A 21,892-nucleotide genomic window follows, 5' to 3' on the forward strand; every position below is an offset into this window, starting at 1 on the left:
GAAGAGTTTGCGAGTGTACGCGCCATTGGGTTTAAATATTCGTGAAACTTCGTACGTGACCGTGCACGAACGAAAGCGCCCTATAGGAAGATGGAACTCGAACACTTTATCAATAATGCGGTGCGTTCACACTCAGATCGTAATCTGACTGCGACCTGTAAGCATACGGCGTATGGAATATCAGTAAAGAGAATTTCAGAGGCTTGTTCGCTATTCTGCGAGTCGAGTCTAAATCGTGCTGTGTCAAAGATATATTGAAGTAAACTGGTTCGTGGAGGTTCGTACAGTCTCGGGAGCAACCAGACGGTTCCTGCGCAAGGATCGGTAAAGCTGTGTCAGTGGCCAGTGCGGATCCATCCCTTCGCGAGGCACGTTCCACACCGAGTAATATAAAATGCTCGTCAATAAGTGTCAAACAATATTGTGCACTCGAACCTTGTCACGGCAATTCATCAATGGTATTTACGATCATTTTGATCTATTTATTACGCTCTTCGTCTGTGATGTTTAATTGATCGAACACGCGAAAACTGAACCATTCGACACAGTATAAATCACTCCGCGCATGATATCCGAAAAATCGATAACTCGTTGTCAGTTTATTTGCTTAATCTCTCTTGACAGTCTGGATGACATGTTAATTTACGATGCGCCGGTTCTTCGTGAGAATTTTTTTTAAATAGCCCGAGTACACGAAATCCAAAAATACGATCATTTTCCCGTGTACGGTACAGTGTACTCAAAAAATTAGTGATACCACGATTATTCCATTGAACTTCGAATTATCTTCGCCAACAATAAAAACATGTAGTAAAAAATATATAAGACGAAAAGGAGATATGAATTACCGGGCACGGATACTATAGCAATATCAGAGATTAAACAATAGTATTACTTAAGCAAACATAACTCTTTACCCTTAATTATCCCTTATCGACATTTATCTACACCAAGTTTCGTTACTTATCTTATCGAAATCTGGGATATCGTACAGTTGGACAAAATTATCATTTTTCACGTACACGAACACACACCTTATGGCGTAAACTTGTTTATCGACCTTGTGCTTCCAGAACTAAATTGGAAATTTAATATTATTATTTTGTTTTATTTTGTTTTATTTTGTTTTACTTTATTTTATTTTATTTTATATTATTTTATTATTTTGGCTGTAACATGTTCGTTGTTTAACTTACGACAACAATTTCATTTGAAATCTGATTATTCAACTTTGTTCATTGAAATTGTCCAAAAATATTATAGTCGACGTCAGCGGTAATTTTTACGATAAATTAACATCGAAGGTGTACAAGTTGCAGCGAATAAATTGACATTAAAATGAGAATAATATGTACAACAACATTAATAAACAGGAAACGGAATAAACATATTCTCTATTATGCGGCGAGCATAACTTATGTGAAAGTGCGTCAGTATGTCAAGCAATTATCCTTAAGTGACATCAATGAAACTAAACGTGCGGTCTATTAAACCTCGAGGGTTTAACGTGATTTAAGTAGACGATAGTACCAGCGATATGTTATTCAGAGGCAAATGTTATCGTGGCCGAAGCGTATCTACTATCTTACATTTGAATTTCTGACAAACATTTTCACTCTAGTTGTATAGTCGATAATTATTCGTAGATTTTCGTGTTGAAGTTCTTGGTGCTAATGAATATTTAATTATTCAATTGATCACATGTTACCGAATGAACATATAAATCAGTAATTCGTTTCGTTCTTTTTTCTGTTCTATCCGAATATTTCTATTAAAGATATATATGTATGTATATTTTTATACATTATTTCATTTATTTATATATGCCAAAGTATTAGGACGAATATAAAAATTTGTTCTTTAATACAGGGCATACGATACCATGGAAAAGGTGCCTAACTGGAGCTTTGTCCGGAGAACCAAAAAAGCCGATAGTCGCAACGGAAATACCGGGACCTCAATCACGTAATTTGTTACGGGACCTCAATATGATACAAGTACGTTAATCATCGGTACATTTAAATACTTTCATAGCAAAAGTTTTATTTGTGGTATTGTAAAATTACGATTGACTATCGAATTATTTACTTGTCGTTAAATATTAAAAGTTTTGTTTTTGTCTATCATTGTCAGTGACAACTTAAATCTATCATAATTATATAAACACGCAAATTATCTTTACTTACAACATTCAATTCTCAATAAATCTCCCCCTCTCTTTCTCCCTTTGTATATATAAGAAATAAAACAAGATACGTGTACAAATTTATGTCTTCAGCAAGCATCTTCCGTACAATTCTTTGCGGATTACGAAAAATCAACGGGTAACTACATAATGGATGTAGATGGAAACGCTCTGCTCGATGTGTATATGCAAATTTCATCGATGCCTTTAGGCTACAACCATCCGGCTATGTTAAGAGCCCTTGCTGATCCTCTTAATCAGGTGAACGAAATATCGTGTTTCAATGTTCAGAAAAAAGGTTGATGAAAGTAGGCTTGAAAATCTACATGCGTACGTTCTCCGTTATATCGATATTATAAACGGAACTTCGATTCTTACGTATCCGAAACTGTAATACATAAAAATTAGAATTAGACTCGTATTACCCAATATTTGCATTTGTAATTTAACGTGCCAATGTCAATATTAAATGGTAATTCATTTTAACAGAAAATAATAGCCAACCGACCAGCATTGGGTGTCTTCCCCGGAAAAGAGTGGCCTAGTAGATTAAAAAGAATTATGCTTCAGAAGGGGGTGAGTAAGTCGGATATCAAGCTAGCGCAAATTAATCGTATTAATTTATTTCATGCTAATATATACTTATTATGGATACGTTCCAGGTTGCTCCTCCAGGAATGTCTCATATCACAACTATGATGTGTGGCTCCTGTTCGAACGAAAATGCTTTTAAAAACATTTTTATTTGGTACGCCGAAAAACAAAGAGAAGGTGTTCCGTTCACGAAAGAAGAAATCGAAAGTTGCATGATGAATCAGGTTCCTGGTGCACCACGATATTCGATACTTTCGTTCAAAGGTAAATAATTCTATCAGGTAGTGAACAGGAATGATCAAATTTCAATTATAATTAATTGTAACTTAACTCAATATCATTAATAGGTGCTTTTCACGGAAGAACATTGGGAACCCTTTCAACGACGCATAGTAAATATATTCATAAAATAGATATTCCAGCGTTTGATTGGCCTATTGCCACGTTCCCCGTATACAAGTATCCGTTGGATGAACATCTTAAAGAAAATCAACAAGAAGATCAACGTTGCTTAGCCGAAGTATGTGCTTAGTTGCTATAATTTTTATACGACGTGCAAATATTTTTTTACACTAACATATTACATTCGAAATTCCTATATCAATTACAGAATATTATCATGTTGTACCATTGTTATATTAGGTTGAAGAATTATTCGAGAAGTATAAAAATGAAAAGAAAATTCCTGTCGCTGGTGTAATAGTGGAGCCAATTCAATCGGAAGGAGGTGATAATCATGCTTCCCCAGAATTTTTCCAACAATTACAACGTATAACAAAAAAAGTAATAATTATTTATGTTAATTATAATAGAGTTGTAATCTCAAAATTCTGATGATGGTACCAAATTTGAATATAATTTTATAAGACTATATTATACTCCACAGTAATATGATTATTGATATTTCAGTATGGAGCAGCGTTACTAATCGACGAAGTTCAAACAGGAGGTGGTCCAACAGGAAAAATGTGGTGCCACGAGCATTTCAATTTAGAATCTCCGCCGGACGTAGTAACTTTCAGTAAAAAAATGCAGCTGGGTGGTTACTACCATGTCGAAGCTTTAAAGTAAATCAAGGCATATTTTATTACTTAACAGAATATGCATATTATAATACGTTCAAATTTCAAGAATATCTTGCATCAATATTTCGGAAATGAAACCGTGACGTTTTTAATTCGTATTCATGTGTGAAATATGCATGCTCTAGGGTGTACTTCATTTTTGAGATATTATGTACACGTTATCAAATGATTACAGGCCCAAACAACCTTTCCGGGTATTTAATACCTGGATGGGAGATCCTAGTAAAGTAATACTACTGGAAGCAGTTATGGAAACGATAAAGAATGAAAATCTTTTGGAAAGAGTCGTACGAGTTGGCGATTACACGTTGAAGCAACTCTTAAGTTTACAAAAAGAATTTTCTACTATAATCAATTCGACTCGTGGTCGAGGTACATTTATCGCATTTAATTGCGCTACGCCCGAAATACGAGACAGAGTAATTAAGGATCTGTTAGCCAAAGGTAATTTTTATATCAAAGCTTTACTAAATATATACTGAACAAAATCGTAGAATCTTAAATGAAAAAAAAACGTGACCCATAAATAACTTTTTACATAGGTATTCAAACCGGTGGTTGTGGCTCTACAGCGATAAGATTAAGGCCTGCCTTAACATTTACAGAAAATCACGCGGATGTATTTTTAGACAATCTTCGATCAGTCTTAAAGAAGTAATTATATATCCATATATATAACTTCTAAATTACACGGCCAGTGATATTCAAAATCGAAGTCTTCCATTAAAATAATGAATATGGTGAGGTATATTAAAATAATCGTTAAAATAGTTGGTGCATTATTTTTGTATATCAATCTTATCGTCTTATAAAATACGTCTATGTACGTAACAGTTAAAGTATAAATGCTATTTTTATTTCACTAAGATATTCATCATTTTTTGTATAGAATTCAATTTAAAGATCATAGGAAACTAATAATTTGACGTAATAATTTACAAGATATACACAAAAATTATATATAGTTTGTATTTTTTTATGTATATAAAATATTTGTTGAAAATTAAGAAACACTGACTGTATTTACAATCCATTTGTCTGTAAAGAGAGCAGTTACTAAATGCCCCCTACACCATGTGTTGAAGTTTTATATTTACTTCCTTTGCATTAGTATATATGAAATTGTAATCTTAATTCATTTGACGCTGTATTCTGATCAAATGTTTATTTCATCATTTTCTTTAAAATATCCGCGAAATGTTCATATTCCTTATGATGACTCTTTTGTACCATATAGGCAATTGTTTTCATCTATAAAGAAAAACAAATTTTATTGTACGGATAAACTGTTTTTCTAATAAAAATTCTGTTACTTTTTTACCTTAACTTTTGAATCAATGAAATTATAACGTTGAGACAAATTCCACAAATTCACAGCCATGTGTGCTAATGATGGATCACGTAAATCAGCTCTAATAACAAAACAATTAAAAAGCTCAAGTGCAAGGTTTGCTTGTTTCTCAAGCTGATCAGTAGTCCCAAGATACTTTAAATGAGACAAAATCTCTTCTACGAGTTTTGAACATATTTTGTTGACTTCACTTATAAATTTTTTGTCAGATCCATACAATTTATCATTAGAATCAACCTATATGCGGAAAGAACATTATAAAATGTGAATGCCTTATGTTTTACTTCATATTTTAAATACCTTATCAACGTGGTATGGATAATTCTCCTGAGTTACTGCTGACAATAAATCAAGCACGCGTAAATACAAATATGACTTTGTCGATACATTTTCCTCGAAACAACGTTGAACAGCATTCAGCAAACCGCGCATCAAATATAAAACACCATATTCTGGACTATCCTAATGAAATTGTCATAATTTTTATTCTGTTTTCTTTTTCAATTACATATTTGTTCAAAGTTCTTTGTAAAAATTTAATGGAAGTACATACCGGAACTACTAACAACGTTGATAAAAAATTGGATAAATATGATAGTAAATATGGTTGTGAGTTTTTCTGTCTTCCATCTATATCTATTGTTTTTGGCATGTCAGGAACCAGGCTTAAAGCAGCTTTAAAACATGCATCGGCTAAGAAAATATTATTTCTTTAATAATACTTATAAATCAAATGATTTGTATAGGCAAATTAAAATGTTTACCTTGACCTAAACATTGATTTAAAAGTGCCACTTGACCCGACAATAGATATAACTGTAGGCGTGTACGAACTAATGTCAACGACGGAATAGTAATAAAACAAAATGCAGCACATGCACGTACAAATGCTGATGTTCTTCTTGTATGATGTCCCCGAACAATTTTCCGAGTGTCAACCGATAATCTATTTACACACTACACGCAAAAAGATTAAGATTCCTTGATAAAATATTTCGTATTATAATTAAATTATTATGCAATAATGACTAACCTGTACAAGTTGTACATGTACACTATCGAGATTGGGAAAAGCAGCTCTAGCTTCTGCGTAAAAATTAAGCTGTTTCTCAAAATCACGATCATAATCGACACGTTGCACTAAGCTACAAATAAGTTGACCAATTTGTCGTTTCTCATCTTCAACGGTTAAAGCACTGAAATTATTAACTAATTATTAAATGATAGATACATATTCCTAAAATAAAAAAATTGTATATACCTCACAGAATCGTGCATTATTCTAGCGACAAACATGAGAGCATTTATAACAATGGGATCGGTAATAGAACTATTTTGAGCACTTAAACCTTCTATAATTGTTTTACAAACTTCAACCTTAATAGCTTCCTTGTGGAACAAATCGATGAAGGGTAAGAAATTATCCTGAAAAATTGAACCCAGAATATTGTGTATACATAATTTATATATATTAAAGTAGTAAATAATAAATAGATAATAATTACTATAGCAAATAGAGATTCAAAATCTTGTGTATGTGCAATCACTTTTTCAATAATGTTTTGCAACTGTGGATAATGATGCTCAAAGTTTTTGTTTGGATTAAGTCGATCAATTATTTTTCCAAAAAACAAATTCAACTCATTTACCTGTAACGAAATAATCAAAGATAAATACCTCCATAGTCTTAAGAGTAGTAATTAAACTTACGGAGAAATGTATAGCGGTAAATTGAATCCAAATTTCCACACAATACATAAATTTATTAGGATTTGTTAATTCTGTGATATATTTCCATATTATATTAAGAATTGTTTGACAATCTTCTTTTGGCGGTGATTCTTTTATCAAACATTCACCGAAACTTCTATATAAGTGATATTGTGGGTAACCTGTAAAATTGAGCAAATAAAATCACTCATAAAAATATTAAGTTTCATTTGCGGTATATTATTGAACAAGTTTTGAAATTACCGTCATCTTGAATTGCAGTTATCAAATTTAAGAAATCTATTGCACGTACAGCAATATATGATGGTTTAAATGCTATTAAAATGCTATTCAATAATAGCGAACTATAAAAAAAAGACGGTAAATTAATATTAATACAACGTAGTGAAATAAATAGAAAATAATATAATCACCTATTTGTCTGTTTTTTGCTTTGCGAAAGTACATCTTCTAAAAGATTTTCAGGAGTTGTTGCCACCAAAATTTGTAAAATCCAATCTAAAGCTGGTGAATACAGATTTAAATATGAATATAAAGACATACTTTGCTTAACCAGTTCATCTTTTACAAAAGGACTGAATAACTGCTGGTACGTCGAGAGGAAATCATAAAAATTATCTCTTACAAATTCAAAATCAGATGTTTTGTTTAAAGCTAATCCCACACGACATAAATAACATCTAGCGTATACAGCTATAAGAGGATTTCCAATTCCTCGTATCATTTGTGTAATTCTAAGTAGTGCACTATTAAATTCACTGAAAATAAAAAGATGCAAGTGAAAATTAATAATTTGTATATTTTCATATGAAAAATAATATAATTTCTCCTTATCAATTTTGTTAATAAAAAGTATCAATACAAATTTTATGGAAACTCTATAAAAAGCTGGTATAGACAATACATATTCAGTATTTTACCTTGTTGTCAAAAAACTGTATGATTTTATTATTGCCATTTCCACATACAAACGAGGAACTAGTTCTCTTATTGATGCAATTTTATAAAACCAATTTCTACACGTTTCTTTTGCATTTTCAGGTACCATATCCGGTGTAAAATTATCAGGTAAACTCGTTGGTACTTTGCTTCCTGGTCTACAAAGTATTACGGAATAAATAATTTTATTACAGAATAATACATAATTATCTGGTATCCCATACAACTATAATAAATTAAATTTATAACCACCTCTATTTGTCTTGTAACATTCCTAAAGAAACTGATTCATCAATATAAGAAACCATAGTTGCATGAGTCACCTTGTTGTCATCCCATATTGAACAAAGGATCAGATAAAAATTATTAAAAATTGAAAATTAAAGTAGAAATTTAATTAAATGACTGTAGTACTAACTTGTAATATTCAGCCTTTACTTTTAATCTTTCATACACAAGTTTCCCAAAAATATCTAAGATGTCAGTGATAAGAACAAATTTGCTGGGGTAAAACGTCATAACAGATGTATCTACTAACAATTTGGCACACTAAAATAATTCAAAATTAATTTACATTTTTCCTTAAACATAATTAGCAACATAATAATAATAAAAGAAATACCTGAATGGCTATTTTCAGTGCCTTAACTCTTTGATCAGAATGCCATGCTTGTACAAGTTCATTATTTAACTGTTCTATTCTTGTAGTATATTGTTGTTGTGATAGATCTAACATTTGCCTAACTGATCCTTCCTCAAAATCATCTAGCTGTTCCAATCTAGTTCGTACTTTGTCTACTACACCACCAGTTGGTTGAACTTTAACAATGACTGCAATGAATTCATTAATATTAATATGATTCCCAACAATTATTTATATAATATAATATATTTATAAAAAGAAAAATATACCTTTTTCGCCACCTGTTAAAAAGCTAGTAACAATTGATAGCTTTTCTGAAGTAGTATACTTGTTTAATATTGCAGTTCGCCTTGTTGACCAAGGTTCTACCAATTCCTCTGCGGTATCTTTAACTTTTTTATTAGTAACAATAGTACTGCTAGAATAATCCCACTATAAAATCAACATCATGCAGTCATGTCATATATAAAAAAAAATTATAAAATTTATTAAAATACATATTGTACTTATATATAACTTAATAACCTCATCTGCAGCCATTTTAGATAAAGGATCTAATTCCTCTCTGGCAAATTGTGACAGAGGATCAGATCCATCAAGAGAAGAATGACTTAATAATGGATCTGGTAAAGTATTTCCTAAAAGTGGAGTTGATGTACCAATCGAAGAGCTACTATGCATATGTTGCAACGCATTGCGTTTGACTCCGCTGCGACCATCAATTAACTGCAACCATATAATTACAATGCAATAAAATTAAACTATTAGAAAACTGTTACGATTATGCAAGGTAAAGAATTGTGTCATAAACAAGAAATTTTTTTAATATTAAAATTATTACCATAATAGTAACAGGTTTTAAAGGATGATCTACTGTTTCTTCTAAATATGCGAATCGTACTATTTTATAATTGACTGGTTTTGCAATCCTATGAAATATTAGAAACATGGTTTTTAATAACTTTATTAATTATTAATTAATAATAAAAACATCAGAAATATACCAATCTACTGCCATCATTTTCCAAATGTACTAAAGTATGCTTATAATTTAATGGTAATATCAATAATACAACTTATTATTGCAGTACGTCAAGCATTCTACAGCTTCATGTTTAATCTTCTAAACTTCAATAACAAAACCTGATGATCGCCCTCCCAAATACACATTTATGATGTAAAATATTATTCTGTAGTACCAACGTTGAGGCGTTAAAATTTTCTTCGTTCAGTTTTCTTAGTGGCGAGCAATCTAGGGACCTTCCAGATTAGTCACTAGTCTTACGTCCGAGTTGGTGACATGTTAATAGCGCCACCTGGAAGTACTAGAAAAGGAACGCGGGAAGAGACGACAGGGAGTTGAATGTGAAGAGTAAAGTTGCAGTCAACCGTCGAAGGCGTGTAGCGTCATTTGTGATAATAATTATTTTGTTACTGTTACTAGTGACTTTTCCTTTGTACTTCTTGTGTACCTAGACCCGCATCACATATCCAGAGGTATCAAACTTCCTCTTCTCAAGCTAGTGTTTCTCAATCAGTGTCCCCCTACTGCTCTCTACTTCAGAAGCTGCTCGAGATTGTATCTGAGCAGTTCTATGTAGTATTCGAACAAACAGGAAAAGATAGGTATGAAGATTTAGCAACCTTGTTATATTATTATAGTGTAACCCTAGAGAGCTTGCGACATCCCAGTTCGATATGTTTTATTTTATTTTGTTTATCAATGATATCCTTTTACAGAATAATTATTTGTATATGAGAAGTTAAGGATTAGAGTAGTAGTATAAGATATATAAATTATAATGGGTTACGGGAAAAATTTCATTTCTATGGTTTAGAAACGTCTGGAACGTCAGCTTTAAAAATATGGAATAGAAACCGTATAAATAAAGCTCTACTTTAAGAATTGTAACATGACCTTTGCAAGACGTTTCAGGGTCACTTCACGGTGAAACACCTCCTGTCGTGATATGTTGGGTACTTCGCATCTTGTAACTTTTGTCTGGCACATTTTGTTCGTATCACTTATATTTTTCGAGATAATTCAGTGTTCTCAATTCGGCTGTAATACATTTCGAAAAAGAATACTTATCGTTTCATATCGTTTCGCATATTTATCATTTACAATAGATACTCACCATCCAACGTGCAAAATACTGTCATTGTATTTATTTTTGACATTCGAAATCTCTATTTTTCGAATAGTTAGCTTTCTCTACTAGCTATAGAAAAATCGTGCGACGACCTAAACGAGATCTAATGTAACTTTTAAGGGAATTTTAAATGAAGCACAATTAATGTCACTATAATATTTAATATTAGGACATTCTATTGACAGCTTAAAATATTACGTACGTATCACATATTACATATGTAACGAACAACATTCTTCCTGCTTTTACGTATACGCATTTGTTTCCATAGAGACATGTACGTATGCGTAATGGCAGCTAAGTTTAATAAACTGACCAGTTATTTAATTACGCGTCATAAAATTTCTTCAATGCAACAATTTACTTTAGTGATCGTGGTGAACTATGCGGTTGTGTTGTATCCATGTGTGTTGGATATCTTAATTTCTTCATGAAAATTCGTCACGCATAGTTTACATTGGCCTCTATCGATGTGAATACGTCGACGCAGCTCTGTTCAATCATTTAGATGACTATACACTGTTGATACTTTACAAAACTATATACACTACAGCTTTTTTTTTTATATTATACGACGTACTCTGTTGTCTCAGAACAAACGCGTTGCATTTTTGTTCTTCTCGCGTGTAATTTAACAATATCGAGACAGCCCGAAGAAAGAACCGATTTACATGACATTGTAATACAAATAAAATTAAAGTAGAACCTCAAGTAAAATAAATATTGTTTTACGAATAAAATAGATACGTATAGGTAGGTATATAAGCACCTACATATGTACATATGTATGTATATCTTATGTATATATATATATATATCTGTAAAGACAATTTCGTTTGATAGCCGAAAAATAAAGACGGGAAATAAATTTAGAAACAATTTATCGCATTGGACTTAACTTTAACGTATGAAAGTTCAGGAAGAATATCTGCACGAGGAAAAGTCCTACATTTTTATTTTAGTTTGGTTTCTGTCTACCATTAATAATAAGCAATCAAATATTTCAGGAAAAATTAAGTTACTCAACTATCCAGGTATCTACTATGTAATTGAGGTTCCTTTATAACACAACTATTCAATTGTGTCTTGAAATTGAATTAGTTGTGAACTAGTTTTGCAGAGTTTAATGAAAAGCTAATTATAAGATATGATAAATCGATTTTTTCTTCCACCAACAATTTATATATTCAAATTCTTCGTGTATGCCTGTATGCTGAATAATAAATAAGTAAATCACCGGATGTGTCCAACATTTGAATACAGTGTTGAAACGAATCATGATAGGCGTGCTGTAGACCACTAACGCAATTACAAAGTGTTTGGTACAAAGATCTTCTTCCCTTTTTATTTTGCACGCCATTTCATTTGATTCATGCCGTTCATATATTCATACAAATACACGAAATGGGCCCTAACCGCGCCATACGTCTCTCTCTCGCTAGTCTAAAATGTAATAACATAGTTTTCTAAAATTTGTCCTCCGCTAGGAAACTTCGTTTATCGGTTTGGGTACGGTACGGATCAAATGAGGCAATCGAATGCTGCAATTCCGACTAAATTAATTGCCTATTCAACGATCATGGCTGATTATAATACAATGGTTTATATATATTCACATATAATATATATATATATACACACATTGCCGCTCAAAAGTAAGAATTACCTACGGTAATTAATGTATATACTATATTTGACACGCTAAAAAGTAGAATAAAAAACAATCCGGTTGATTAATTTACTTAAACTTAAAAAAATGAAAGGAAACAATTGCAATAAGCTAGGGAGCATAAAAAGTGGACCATGGAAGTGCTATTATGTTCTGCAGACTAAAGAATCGAAGTTCTAATTATACGAGAGGAGTAGGCGAATAATTGTCCGTCGATTAATTAATGAAGAATTACTAGCCAGTGCGTTATCTCTACAATTGAATATTGAGATAGTACTATTTTGGAAAAGTTCCCCTTTAAATGGAACAGAAGATAATTTTAAATAATTATCTTATTTCAAAGTAATCTTATTTTTCTATCGTTGCGTATACTAAATTGAAATATATAAAAATTTAAATATTCATTCGTGTAAGTAATTTCTCAGAGACCTATTACAGGTTCTCTTCTAGATAAATCGATGATTTCAAACTTTTGAGCGGGAGTATATATACACACATATATATATATATATTAATATATAATCATACATATTCATACATATCTGGATTCTATTTATGAGTTTCCTTTGCCTCGTTTTTTTATTTCTTTTAAAGTCATACATAATTCTGATCCTCTTTCAATGCAAAAATCTAATAATTTCCTTTTGAATTATACTGTCGTCTATTTTTCTCGCACAATTTCCATTTGAAAAAAATGAACGAAAAGCACTTTTTCTCTGCCTAGAATAGTCGAAGGCTTGAAAACTGTTAATATAAATGCACGTTAATCTTCCTTTCTCCAATATTTATGAAATATAAAGATGTACACCTCGTTTATTTTGTCTGTTAATGATTTGTCGAACTTTAGCTGTTTGAAAGAAACGTATTTAACGAAATCGTACCGTTGTGTGTTACGATCTTTTATCTTTCTCATTCGTTTACTTCGATACTATTGTTAAGAATATTGTTCGAATTACTTTTGGAAAATAATTTCTTTTAAAATGAAATAAAAGCGATATTCCTCGAACCGAAGTGTTAGAAATTTTCTAGAAAGTAATCGTATAATAAGTGAAACTAATAAATAGCTTCTACATTATCCTCTTAACTTATTGTTAACAACAATAAGTGTATAAGCCCTGAACTCCTGCGAAAGTAATACGCGAATAATTTGATCTAATATAAAATACGGATAAAACATCATATGGGACACTCCAAGGATCGCTGAAATCTTGAATCGGTCACCAGATTCCTCACAAACGCGGCGTAATCATTTTTCTTTTTGTATTTTCCGTCAGCAATGTTTTCAACATCGAAACGTTCGGACAGCACTACTCGTCGTTCTAAACTCTTTCGTTAGGAGCCTCGTTGTTGCTTGTAGTTTTTGTTGGGGTTTTCAGGTACATTGTCAGTCTTTCGGTGGTAAATATGGCTCATTTTCATTCAATTGTATTGTTACATAACTATCCAGGCTGAGGGGGAAAGAACAAGAAGAAAACCTTAGCATTCGGTAAGGAATTTTGTAAATTTAATTTCAATTTCGCACGTCATGCGCCGTGTATATACTTTTTTATGTACCTTTTGAAATCAAACGAATTTCAGTTAGCAAAATTGTACATACATACGTGTGAAATATATAAAGTACATAGGAGAACAAACTCATTCTTCAAAAAGGCTACGTTACATCCTTGAAGAAAGAATACGACTATTTGAATCTATTCTGGGATTGCTCCACTTTCACCGATACATTCTCGATTGAATGATGCCTATTGCAATACTGATGATAATATATCTGTAAAATTTGGCAAACCGCAAATCTGACTTATGATAACACGATTAACATGGGACCTTAAATTATCTCTAGTCAATAAATAAATGTCACTCTTACTTGTAAATTATATCTTATCTTAAGTTATATTTCTCCTATTCTCTCGTGTTACAATACAAACGGTCAATTCAATATAATTCAAAATAATGTATTCTATTTATAACTTCCATTGTCTACTAATTTTCATTCAAAACACTGGAAGACGTTCTTAGTGAAAAAATTGAATCGTTCGTATGGTTCGGAACTGCCGTATCCGGGAAATCTTGAAATAGTAATTTTAAATAAATTAAAAAATTTATATTATCAGAAACGTACCGATTAAACGAGTAGCTCTCATACATTTTGTAATAATAAAATTACAACTGGTAAATTTTGCAGCTTGTACTTTCTCAGAAGTATCGTGGATGTTTCTCTTGTTGCTGTTCATTTAATACTGTTCTCGTATCGAAAGGGTATATCGAAATATATAAACGTATCTTCGAAGTTTAGTGGGATACGTGGAGATAACAAAAAGAATCTCGTTGGCAGAGAAAATTCAATGAAATTGCATTAAGTTGTACTTTCTTCGCGTTAAAGCATTTACGTCACTACTTCAATGAATCTCAATGCAAGTATGATGGCCAAACTGATTCTGTTCGGATGTTCACTGTCGATACTGCAAATCTCATTTCTAATCTTCGTAACAGAGGAGATTCAGAGGAGATTTATACGAGATGTTTAGAAAATTGTAGTGAAGCTCAATAATTTATGATTATTCAATTATTTTTAATGAAATCGAGGCAAACGTTACGTTCGCTTAGTTGATAAAAAGATACAATTAGAATACTAACATTCTGGAAATAAGGTCATTCAGAGTACATGGTTAGAGAAACTTTTTTATTAGCTTTGTCTGATCAATTTATCTCTGCAGTTATGCCTACATGTTTTGAAATGCCCCGTGTAAATGTAACTACTGGTGTAATACAGCAGGATCTGGCTGAATAGCATGTATGAACGAATTATTATATATCGCGCATTATTAAATTCCAGGAAGAACAAAAGGACATTTTAGCAACAATACTGTATTATCAAATAATTACAAAGCTGCATTTAACAAGACTTTTTCTCCACTCTTTGTACTCGTTAACTTCGATTTTTTCCTCGCGTATCCGGTGGCCTCAGTAATCGAATGAAAACTGTTCACATACTACAGCAGTATTTTAATCGTAACTGTACACATGTGCGATTTATGAACTCGACTTTCGTAAAAGTTCCTCGAACTTCGGACGAACGAATACCTATTATTCTCTAATTATTTTTAAATATTTCTCGTAAGAAATCACCTCGTATCCGCTTGTATGTACGCTCGTGCATACATGTTATTCAGACAAACTCCGTGTACGCCTAATTCCGTTCGAATGAATATAATTAGTAATCGTATCAATTTCCATTTGCTAGATTCACTGCAATCTAATGGTGTTTGTAATATAGCCGTATTAAGAGTGGCATGAAATGAAATGGCGACAGAAGATCCAGAGTATATAGCGATCCTTTAAGCTGTCCCTCGAATGGTAACAAGATCAATACTATAATACGCGACGGATAAAATCTATTCTTCAATGTTTATCATTCAAGTTGTACAGACAGTACGGAAATGCGTATATAAGTATATATATATAATATAGGTATCTGTATATATATAAATATCTCTGAAAATGGAGAACAAAAATAGTTTTTGATTCGTCTTGAAGCTTCCTTCCGGAGATACTCCCAGAATTCCTTGAATAGAATTATACAAGATAATGTAAACGAATAAATTCCCTCCAGTTATGAATTGTCGCAGCTCACAAATAAGATCCAGTCATACGACGAGACTATTCTTACCGACAGCTTCAGTCACGATTAACCGAATAATCTTAACACATATCTATACTGAACTCGTGTTATATTCGTTTCCCTAAGGACTGTAATATATTTGTCATTTTCATCGTATCATCTTTTATGACTATCTATCTAGAATGAGAATGTTTACAATAATTATAAGGGGCTCCGAAATTACCGGTACGTTCTCCATTATTAATACTTTAAATTTCTTAGGACTCGCCTCGAGTGCCCGAACTCTAATACAGACTAAATACTTTATTTTCGTCTCTAGGCTACCTCTCTTTACGTTGTTAATGTAAACGTTATCGTGTAAACGGAATGAAATTAATCCAAGGAATATTAATCGCTCGTCGAAACGTTTATTCGCTAATACCCAGATATATGTATGCAGTAGTCTCGTTCAACGTAATTCTCTTACCGTTAGATAAAACCTTTACGACTTCCGCCAAGTGTGCTCGGCGAGAAACATTAATTTCCTTCGTTAAATCGATCGTGTCTACTATTTGAACCTTCGCCAGGACAATGGTCGATCACATTATTGATACATTCCGTCAGCATTCCATGTTATAAAAACGTAGTCATTTTATTTAACGAGCGGAGCACGCGCACAGATGCTCGATACATTTGTCGTTCTGTACTTTCTTTTGTGATTTGTGCAACATTTATGTAAATATAATTACCTAGATTAGCGGTTATTCGAGTTTATTTTCCTCGTCCTTAAAATACAATAAGACGTTCCAGTTGTGTTCATCGAGCAGCACTTTAATCCGTTTCTTTTGTAGAAGGAGAAGTAGATGAATCGTTCGATCAACGTGTATTTATACCTTTATCGATATCTACTTAATCCGTATTGATGGACTCGAGGTACTGGGGCAGCGACAGTACCAAGAATCCATTGCACCTCCGAAGCATCTTCAGAGACAAATATTTTTAGGCGATCGAAACTTGAAACGTTATTCCTACATTCCTATTTAGCTTTCTTCGTTTCTCCCTCCGCTTAATTTCATTTCACAGAATTACAGACAGCGAGTAGTAATAGTGGTAATAGTTTACACATCGAATTTCTATGATGAAACCGAAACAACTCGACTCTTTTACTTTTACCTTATGTCTTAAACATAACAGAGGCCGTAGTAGTGAATCCAGGCCGTAAGCAAGTTTAATAATTCATCGCATTAAATAGTTTGTACTTGGATAGTTTTTACGCGTCAGGTAAACGTACGACTAACCACTTACGTTGGACAATAGTCGAATATTACCGCATTATAGCGATTCTATTACGAGAACAGTAATCTAAATAACCGACATTTTTTCATAAACGATCTATTTGGATTTAATGGTAACATTCTCGATAAATTGTATGTGCAAAAAATATTTAACATATATAAAACGCATTGGCAACGAGTAATAATAACAATAATAATAATACTGGCAGTAATAATAGTAATAGTAATAATAATAATAGTAATAATAATTATGATGATGATGATGATGATGATAATAATAATAATGTGATACGTAGATATTTAACGTATTAAAAGAAGAAAGGTTTTCCTGTAGCCGAGAGAATAAATAATTACCGAAGCATAAAGGATCATTATCCGTACGAAATAAAGTATTAAAGATACTTACGACTTGCCGGAGCGGTCAATGGGCTCATATTTGACAAGCACCCGCGGATCGTAATGTTGCCTTTAATACTTTCATAATACTGAACGTAAACGTCTTCTCGACATACGCGTCGCTACTCTGATCGTTCGATCGTTCAACAGAGAAATATATCACCAAGTACCTTAAATTACATTTCATCGTTTAGCAACATAGATAGACATGATAGTATATACTTCTTTCTTTTAATCACAATTCAATGTCTAATTTCAGTGCACGCTGAAATATTTTACTCTAATGTACATCTCATAGTTTACTGATTTACGTACGCAGAAACGACTTTGCAGGAATTTCTATAAATCAATAATATTGTATCCTTCAGGATTAAAATAAAATGGTATATCGTAGGATGTATTTTGAAACAACGACGTCTCGAAGTTGCCTTCACATACACATTTCTCAAGGCGATGCAACTTGCAAGGAGTATTCCCCGTGTACTAGCATTAAATGCGTTTAGCGTTTTAACATCTCTATCGCTACTTATATACACGATACCACTACATATTGCACGCATCCGCGTAAATACTTTATCTTTAAATTGCAAACGAAGTCTTTCCGATATATCTTCCTCCGCCGAGACTATGTTTCCTCGCCGTGTTAAACGATGTTGGCAAATAATCCTTCGTTTCTCTCTCGATCGCTACCGAGAATCAAGTGACAAAAAATGAAAATACCGGTAAAGCAATTTCGTAAGCTCGGGCACTCGAACTTAGACAAAGTAAAATCCAGATTGCACTTCTGAATGTTTATGTGTAAAGTGTAAGTTTGGTGTTAACGCTAAGTTATAGATAACCTAAAGTCGAATAAGTTTTTACATACGGTGCATCCACTCTGCAGTTTTCCCTGAAACAAATGACACAGTTCAGACATCGGGCGACTCGACGCTCGCAATTTCAAGTTTCGATACAGTCATTTATTTTCCGCTTGTCGCTTCTTATTTTCTTTTTTATATACAGGCACTCACAGAAATGTCCGCCCATCCGTGTGTATGATATATTTTATCAGATTGGCTAACATTCTTTTTTCTATTAAACTGTTTATACTTCTTATGTAATTGAATGTATTCTACTTTCGAATAACCGATAGGAGTCGTGATTTATGACGATATAATATTATACTTGTAAATGATGATCAAAGTTTAAAAAATATATACATGTAGAAATCAGTGTCGATTACTATATCTAACTGAGAAGTTAACTCATACAGTGTACTTAAACTTAATAGTCACTAAAAAAGGCCAAGAATTAATATGTATAGGATAAATTTCGAAAAAAGTATAAGTTGGTGAACGACATTATTCGGATTAGAATTTAGCACAGGAAAATTTACAAGAATCATTGATTAAGTATCGTAACATAAAATACAGTTATGTCAGATAACTTACCTATAATTTTTAAATTTAAAAATAACATTTTTTTTAAATAAATAAAAAAGTTAACATTTACGAGAATTAGTTGAACGTTGTAAACATTATTTGTACTTACTCGTCTTCCCACGGGCAAACTTCGTTAACGTTATTGTCACGCTTTCGCTGAGCTGCCGATTGAGCGACAGGCGCTGTCTGATCGCTCTGTTGAGTGTCCGGTTTCCAAACAGGAACAACCTGCGCCTCTTCCAGCAACTCCACGGTTTCCGATTTCGCTTGAGCCAGATCCGCCGAGTCTTTCTCGGCAGTATCAGTCGTATCACTTCTATCGGGTTCTAACTCTTTTCGTTTTAAATCGTCTTCCTCCCTCTTTTCCTCTACCTCCGCCAGTCTCGCGCAACCGTCGTCCGGATTTTCCGTTAACTCGCCCACGATTGCGCTAATACTTATTACAGGAGCTTTAGCCGAAGCTCTCATCGGATAGTCCTTCTCGAAGGACAAGACTTTCGTTTTTATAATGTGACTTTCAGACTCTTCATTGTACGACGCAGGCGGTCGACCGATTTCTGCAAGTTTCACTCTTCTAAAAGTTGAACCGATCGAATAGTTTCTGGCCATCGTCTCGGACCCAGCTCCAGTCCTTTCAGTTATCGTTGGCGCGACACCTGAGAGACAAAACAGATATGGTTTTTGGCATGATACAGAAATAAATATTTACTTCAACGCAATGGGCTTATACTGGAATTTTCTAGCTCCACTTCGGATTTGTATAAAATTGTCGAATCTTGTGGGAATTGATGTTTTAAACAACTTTTAGTAACGACAGTTCTTCAACCTTATAATTTACGAAATAATCGCGGAAAAATATATATATATATATATAAAATAAATTTTAATATATATAGCCGACAATTTAAAATTTATTTCTAAAGAAAAATTGAATATGTCTGACCAGAACTTACATATGCTACTGCTGTGCTGCATGGAGCATGATTTCCGAAGGTGTTCGGAGACCTCCGTCACTGCTAGACTGACATCAGACGAAGAGCTACAGGAATCCAATTGCGTCGAATTTTTGCGAGATGCGCGTGAAAGTTCGACGGATTGCAACAATCCGGCCACATTACTGCCGCTCTCTTCGAGTTGACCTTCAACTGACAACATTGTCGAAGATGATGTCAGGTGGTGCGGTCCCGCGGAACCCGTGGCGTGCTCTGTACTGGGACCTGGGGCCGTGTCCCATGGGCAAACGTCGTCTGTAGGGCGAGCCATTGCTTCCGACGTGCCAACATCCCTGACAACACGAACTTTATTATAGGATTTAGTTTTCACTTTTCCTTTTCAGCAAAATATCACGACGTTTTCTGTTTGGTTTGGTTGTGTCGGTAGTAGGTCATGCATGTATAGTTGTACTATTTTACAGATATAATGGAAACACAGTTTGCGTAATAATATTTGGATAAGAAAAGATCATGAGTAGTAATGCCTTCTATTTTTACTGGTAAGGATAGATCACAACGGTGGAATTAAATCGACTTTTTACTAGTAAACACACGAGGAGAACACTGCTAACATGAAACCAGAGAATAGACTATACATTAGTTGCATGTACTGTTAATTAGGTAAATTTGTTTCACTCGCGGATTGTTATTTTTTTTTCTCGAATACATGTACGCTAAGGAAGCTGCCATAGTGTAACGTTACAACGGAAATACTGTATTCACTATACTTGTACTCTTTGAAATGAACGACTTACAATATATGAATTGGTATCTTTTACAATCGAAAATATAACATTCCATTAAAAGTATATGTTGCTTTTGAAATGTACCGACAATGAGTGTATCTCACTACGAACTACACAATAGCTATTGTTATAAACCTTTTTCTATGATATAGAATGTTTTATATATATATAAGTAATTTTCTACATTATTAACTTTTCCAAATTCTTGGATGGGTTTGAATTATACGAAACAAGATGGATGTCTCAACAGAGTTTCATCTTCAGATAATTCAAAATGCTGAAAGATATTTTTAAACCCTGCATAAATTATTATAAAATATATACAAAAATATAATAAACATTGTAGAAATCTTTGAACATTGAAATCTTACGTGTCTTGAAAATTGTCTTTAATTCTTTATAAATAAAGGAAATACCTCGCATCTATATTATCGAAGAGTGCAGTTGTTTATATCATTATACACACCGATAATCTCTTATAGTGGAGAACAATGCAAAACATTTTAATTTCTTTCGACATAGGACATTCAAGAATTTCTATACGCCTCATAATTTTCGGACACATCGAACGGAAGTGTAATGATATCGTAACATTGTTCAAGCAACAGAATTGCAGGGAAAGTAAATTCAATATGTACAACAGATATAATACTGAGATTATGAAAGTCAAAATACTATAGCATAAGGAAATTATTAAAATAGATGTTCAAAAAATATCGACCATTTCAACATTGACAAATGAGTCACATTAAAAGTGTAGAAACATTTACATACACGCATAGTGATTTCTTTAGAAGTATTAAACACTTTATAAAAAGAGACACTGAATAACAGGGGTTGTGAAGAAATTGAAATCAGATCAAGAACTATATATTCGCATACTTATGTAAGGAAAGTATGGAATATTTCGAGGACTTACTGAATACTATGCGTGATAGGCCTTGTAGAGATTTTTATGAATCGAGCCAGATCTCCCCTGAAAATACCGTATTGAAAAAACCCTATTGATCAGTTATTGCTGTTTATGAAACGTAATTCTCTAATACTATCAAAAATTATATCTTCATTATGAATTAACTTATGATTAATAGCTA

The 21,892-nt window shown here is 32.8% G+C and overlaps 3 protein-coding genes across 18 annotated transcripts in view; 1 reads left to right on the top strand and 2 right to left on the bottom strand.

The window, feature by feature from the left end:
• On the top strand, positions 1–4,939 carry Gabat (4-aminobutyrate aminotransferase). 3 transcript variants are annotated; one of them, XM_076373985.1, is made up of 10 exons: positions 1–368; positions 1,870–1,997; positions 2,279–2,446; positions 2,675–2,761; positions 2,848–3,043; positions 3,127–3,299; positions 3,422–3,562; positions 3,689–3,846; positions 4,040–4,308; positions 4,407–4,939. In XM_076373985.1, the coding sequence occupies exons 2-10, from the start codon at positions 1,989–1,991 to the stop codon at positions 4,520–4,522; spliced, it is 1,317 nt and encodes a 438-aa protein (XP_076230100.1). In that variant the 5' UTR covers positions 1–368; positions 1,870–1,988; the 3' UTR covers positions 4,523–4,939. The 3 variants fall into 3 exon arrangements, with proteins under 3 accessions (XP_076230100.1, XP_031837163.2, XP_031837164.2); XM_031981303.2 differs by having other exon boundaries at positions 8–458; XM_031981304.2 differs by lacking the exon at positions 1–368 and adding an exon at positions 1,465–1,785.
• A 27-nt stretch (positions 4,940–4,966) lies between these two features.
• On the bottom strand, positions 4,967–9,857 carry LOC116428988 (VPS35 endosomal protein-sorting factor-like). Of its 2 annotated transcripts, XM_031981301.2 has the most exons (18): positions 9,533–9,842; positions 9,370–9,457; positions 9,054–9,254; positions 8,798–8,960; positions 8,508–8,716; positions 8,304–8,434; positions 7,867–8,043; positions 7,360–7,704; positions 7,190–7,290; positions 6,926–7,107; positions 6,721–6,864; positions 6,477–6,640; positions 6,249–6,411; positions 5,980–6,172; positions 5,769–5,908; positions 5,516–5,677; positions 5,186–5,452; positions 4,967–5,115 (listed from the first exon to the last, which is right to left on the bottom strand). In XM_031981301.2, the coding sequence occupies exons 1-18, from the start codon at positions 9,547–9,549 to the stop codon at positions 5,029–5,031; spliced, it is 2,934 nt and encodes a 977-aa protein (XP_031837161.2). In that variant the 5' UTR covers positions 9,550–9,842; the 3' UTR covers positions 4,967–5,028. The 2 variants fall into 2 exon arrangements, with proteins under 2 accessions (XP_031837161.2, XP_031837162.2); XM_031981302.2 differs by lacking the exon at positions 4,967–5,115 and having other exon boundaries at positions 5,305–5,452; positions 5,516–5,672; positions 9,533–9,857.
• Positions 9,858–16,704: 6,847 nt separating this feature from the next.
• LOC116429064 (uncharacterized) overlaps positions 16,705–21,892 on the bottom strand; it is a 31,361-nt gene continuing 26,173 nt past the window's right edge. For 12 of the 13 annotated variants that reach the window (XM_031981486.2, XM_031981484.2, XM_031981485.2 and 9 more), the window contains 4 exons: positions 21,718–21,774; positions 20,014–20,345; positions 19,170–19,716; positions 16,705–18,528 (listed from right to left, as the gene is read on the bottom strand). In XM_031981486.2, coding sequence (XP_031837346.1) covers positions 18,468–18,528; positions 19,170–19,716; positions 20,014–20,345; positions 21,718–21,774 — 997 coding nt within the window. In that variant the 3' untranslated portion in view covers positions 16,705–18,467. The remainder of the gene's footprint in view (positions 18,529–19,169; positions 19,717–20,013; positions 20,346–21,717; positions 21,775–21,892) is intronic. The other variant, XM_031981487.2, reaches the window with a different exon arrangement.

The sequence above is a fragment of the Nomia melanderi genome, chromosome 14 (genome assembly GCF_051020985.1).
Source record: "Nomia melanderi isolate GNS246 chromosome 14, iyNomMela1, whole genome shotgun sequence".
NCBI classification, from domain to species: Eukaryota; Metazoa; Arthropoda; class Insecta; order Hymenoptera; family Halictidae; genus Nomia; species Nomia melanderi.

What these genes read in the sequence shown, in the direction of transcription:
- Gabat (XM_031981303.2), top strand. Translation starts at nt 395, where the DNA reads ATGCTCGTCAATAAGTGTCAAACAATATTGTGCACTCGAACCTTGTCA. An exon ending in GTCACGGCAATTCATCAATG is followed by an intron (nt 459 to 1,869) that starts GTATTTACGATC and finishes TCTTTAATACAG; the next exon opens with GGCATACGATACCATGGAAA. An exon ending in ATCAACGTTGCTTAGCCGAA is followed by an intron (nt 3,300 to 3,421) that starts GTATGTGCTTAG and finishes TTGTTATATTAG; the next exon opens with GTTGAAGAATTATTCGAGAA.
- LOC116428988 (XM_031981301.2), bottom strand. An exon ending in TTTAACAGGTGGCGAAAAAG is followed by an intron (nt 8,717 to 8,797) that starts GTATATTTTTCT and finishes AATTCATTGCAG; the next exon opens with TCATTGTTAAAGTTCAACCA. An exon ending in AGCAAAAAACAGACAAATAG is followed by an intron (nt 7,291 to 7,359) that starts GTGATTATATTA and finishes TTTTTTTTATAG; the next exon opens with TTCGCTATTATTGAATAGCA.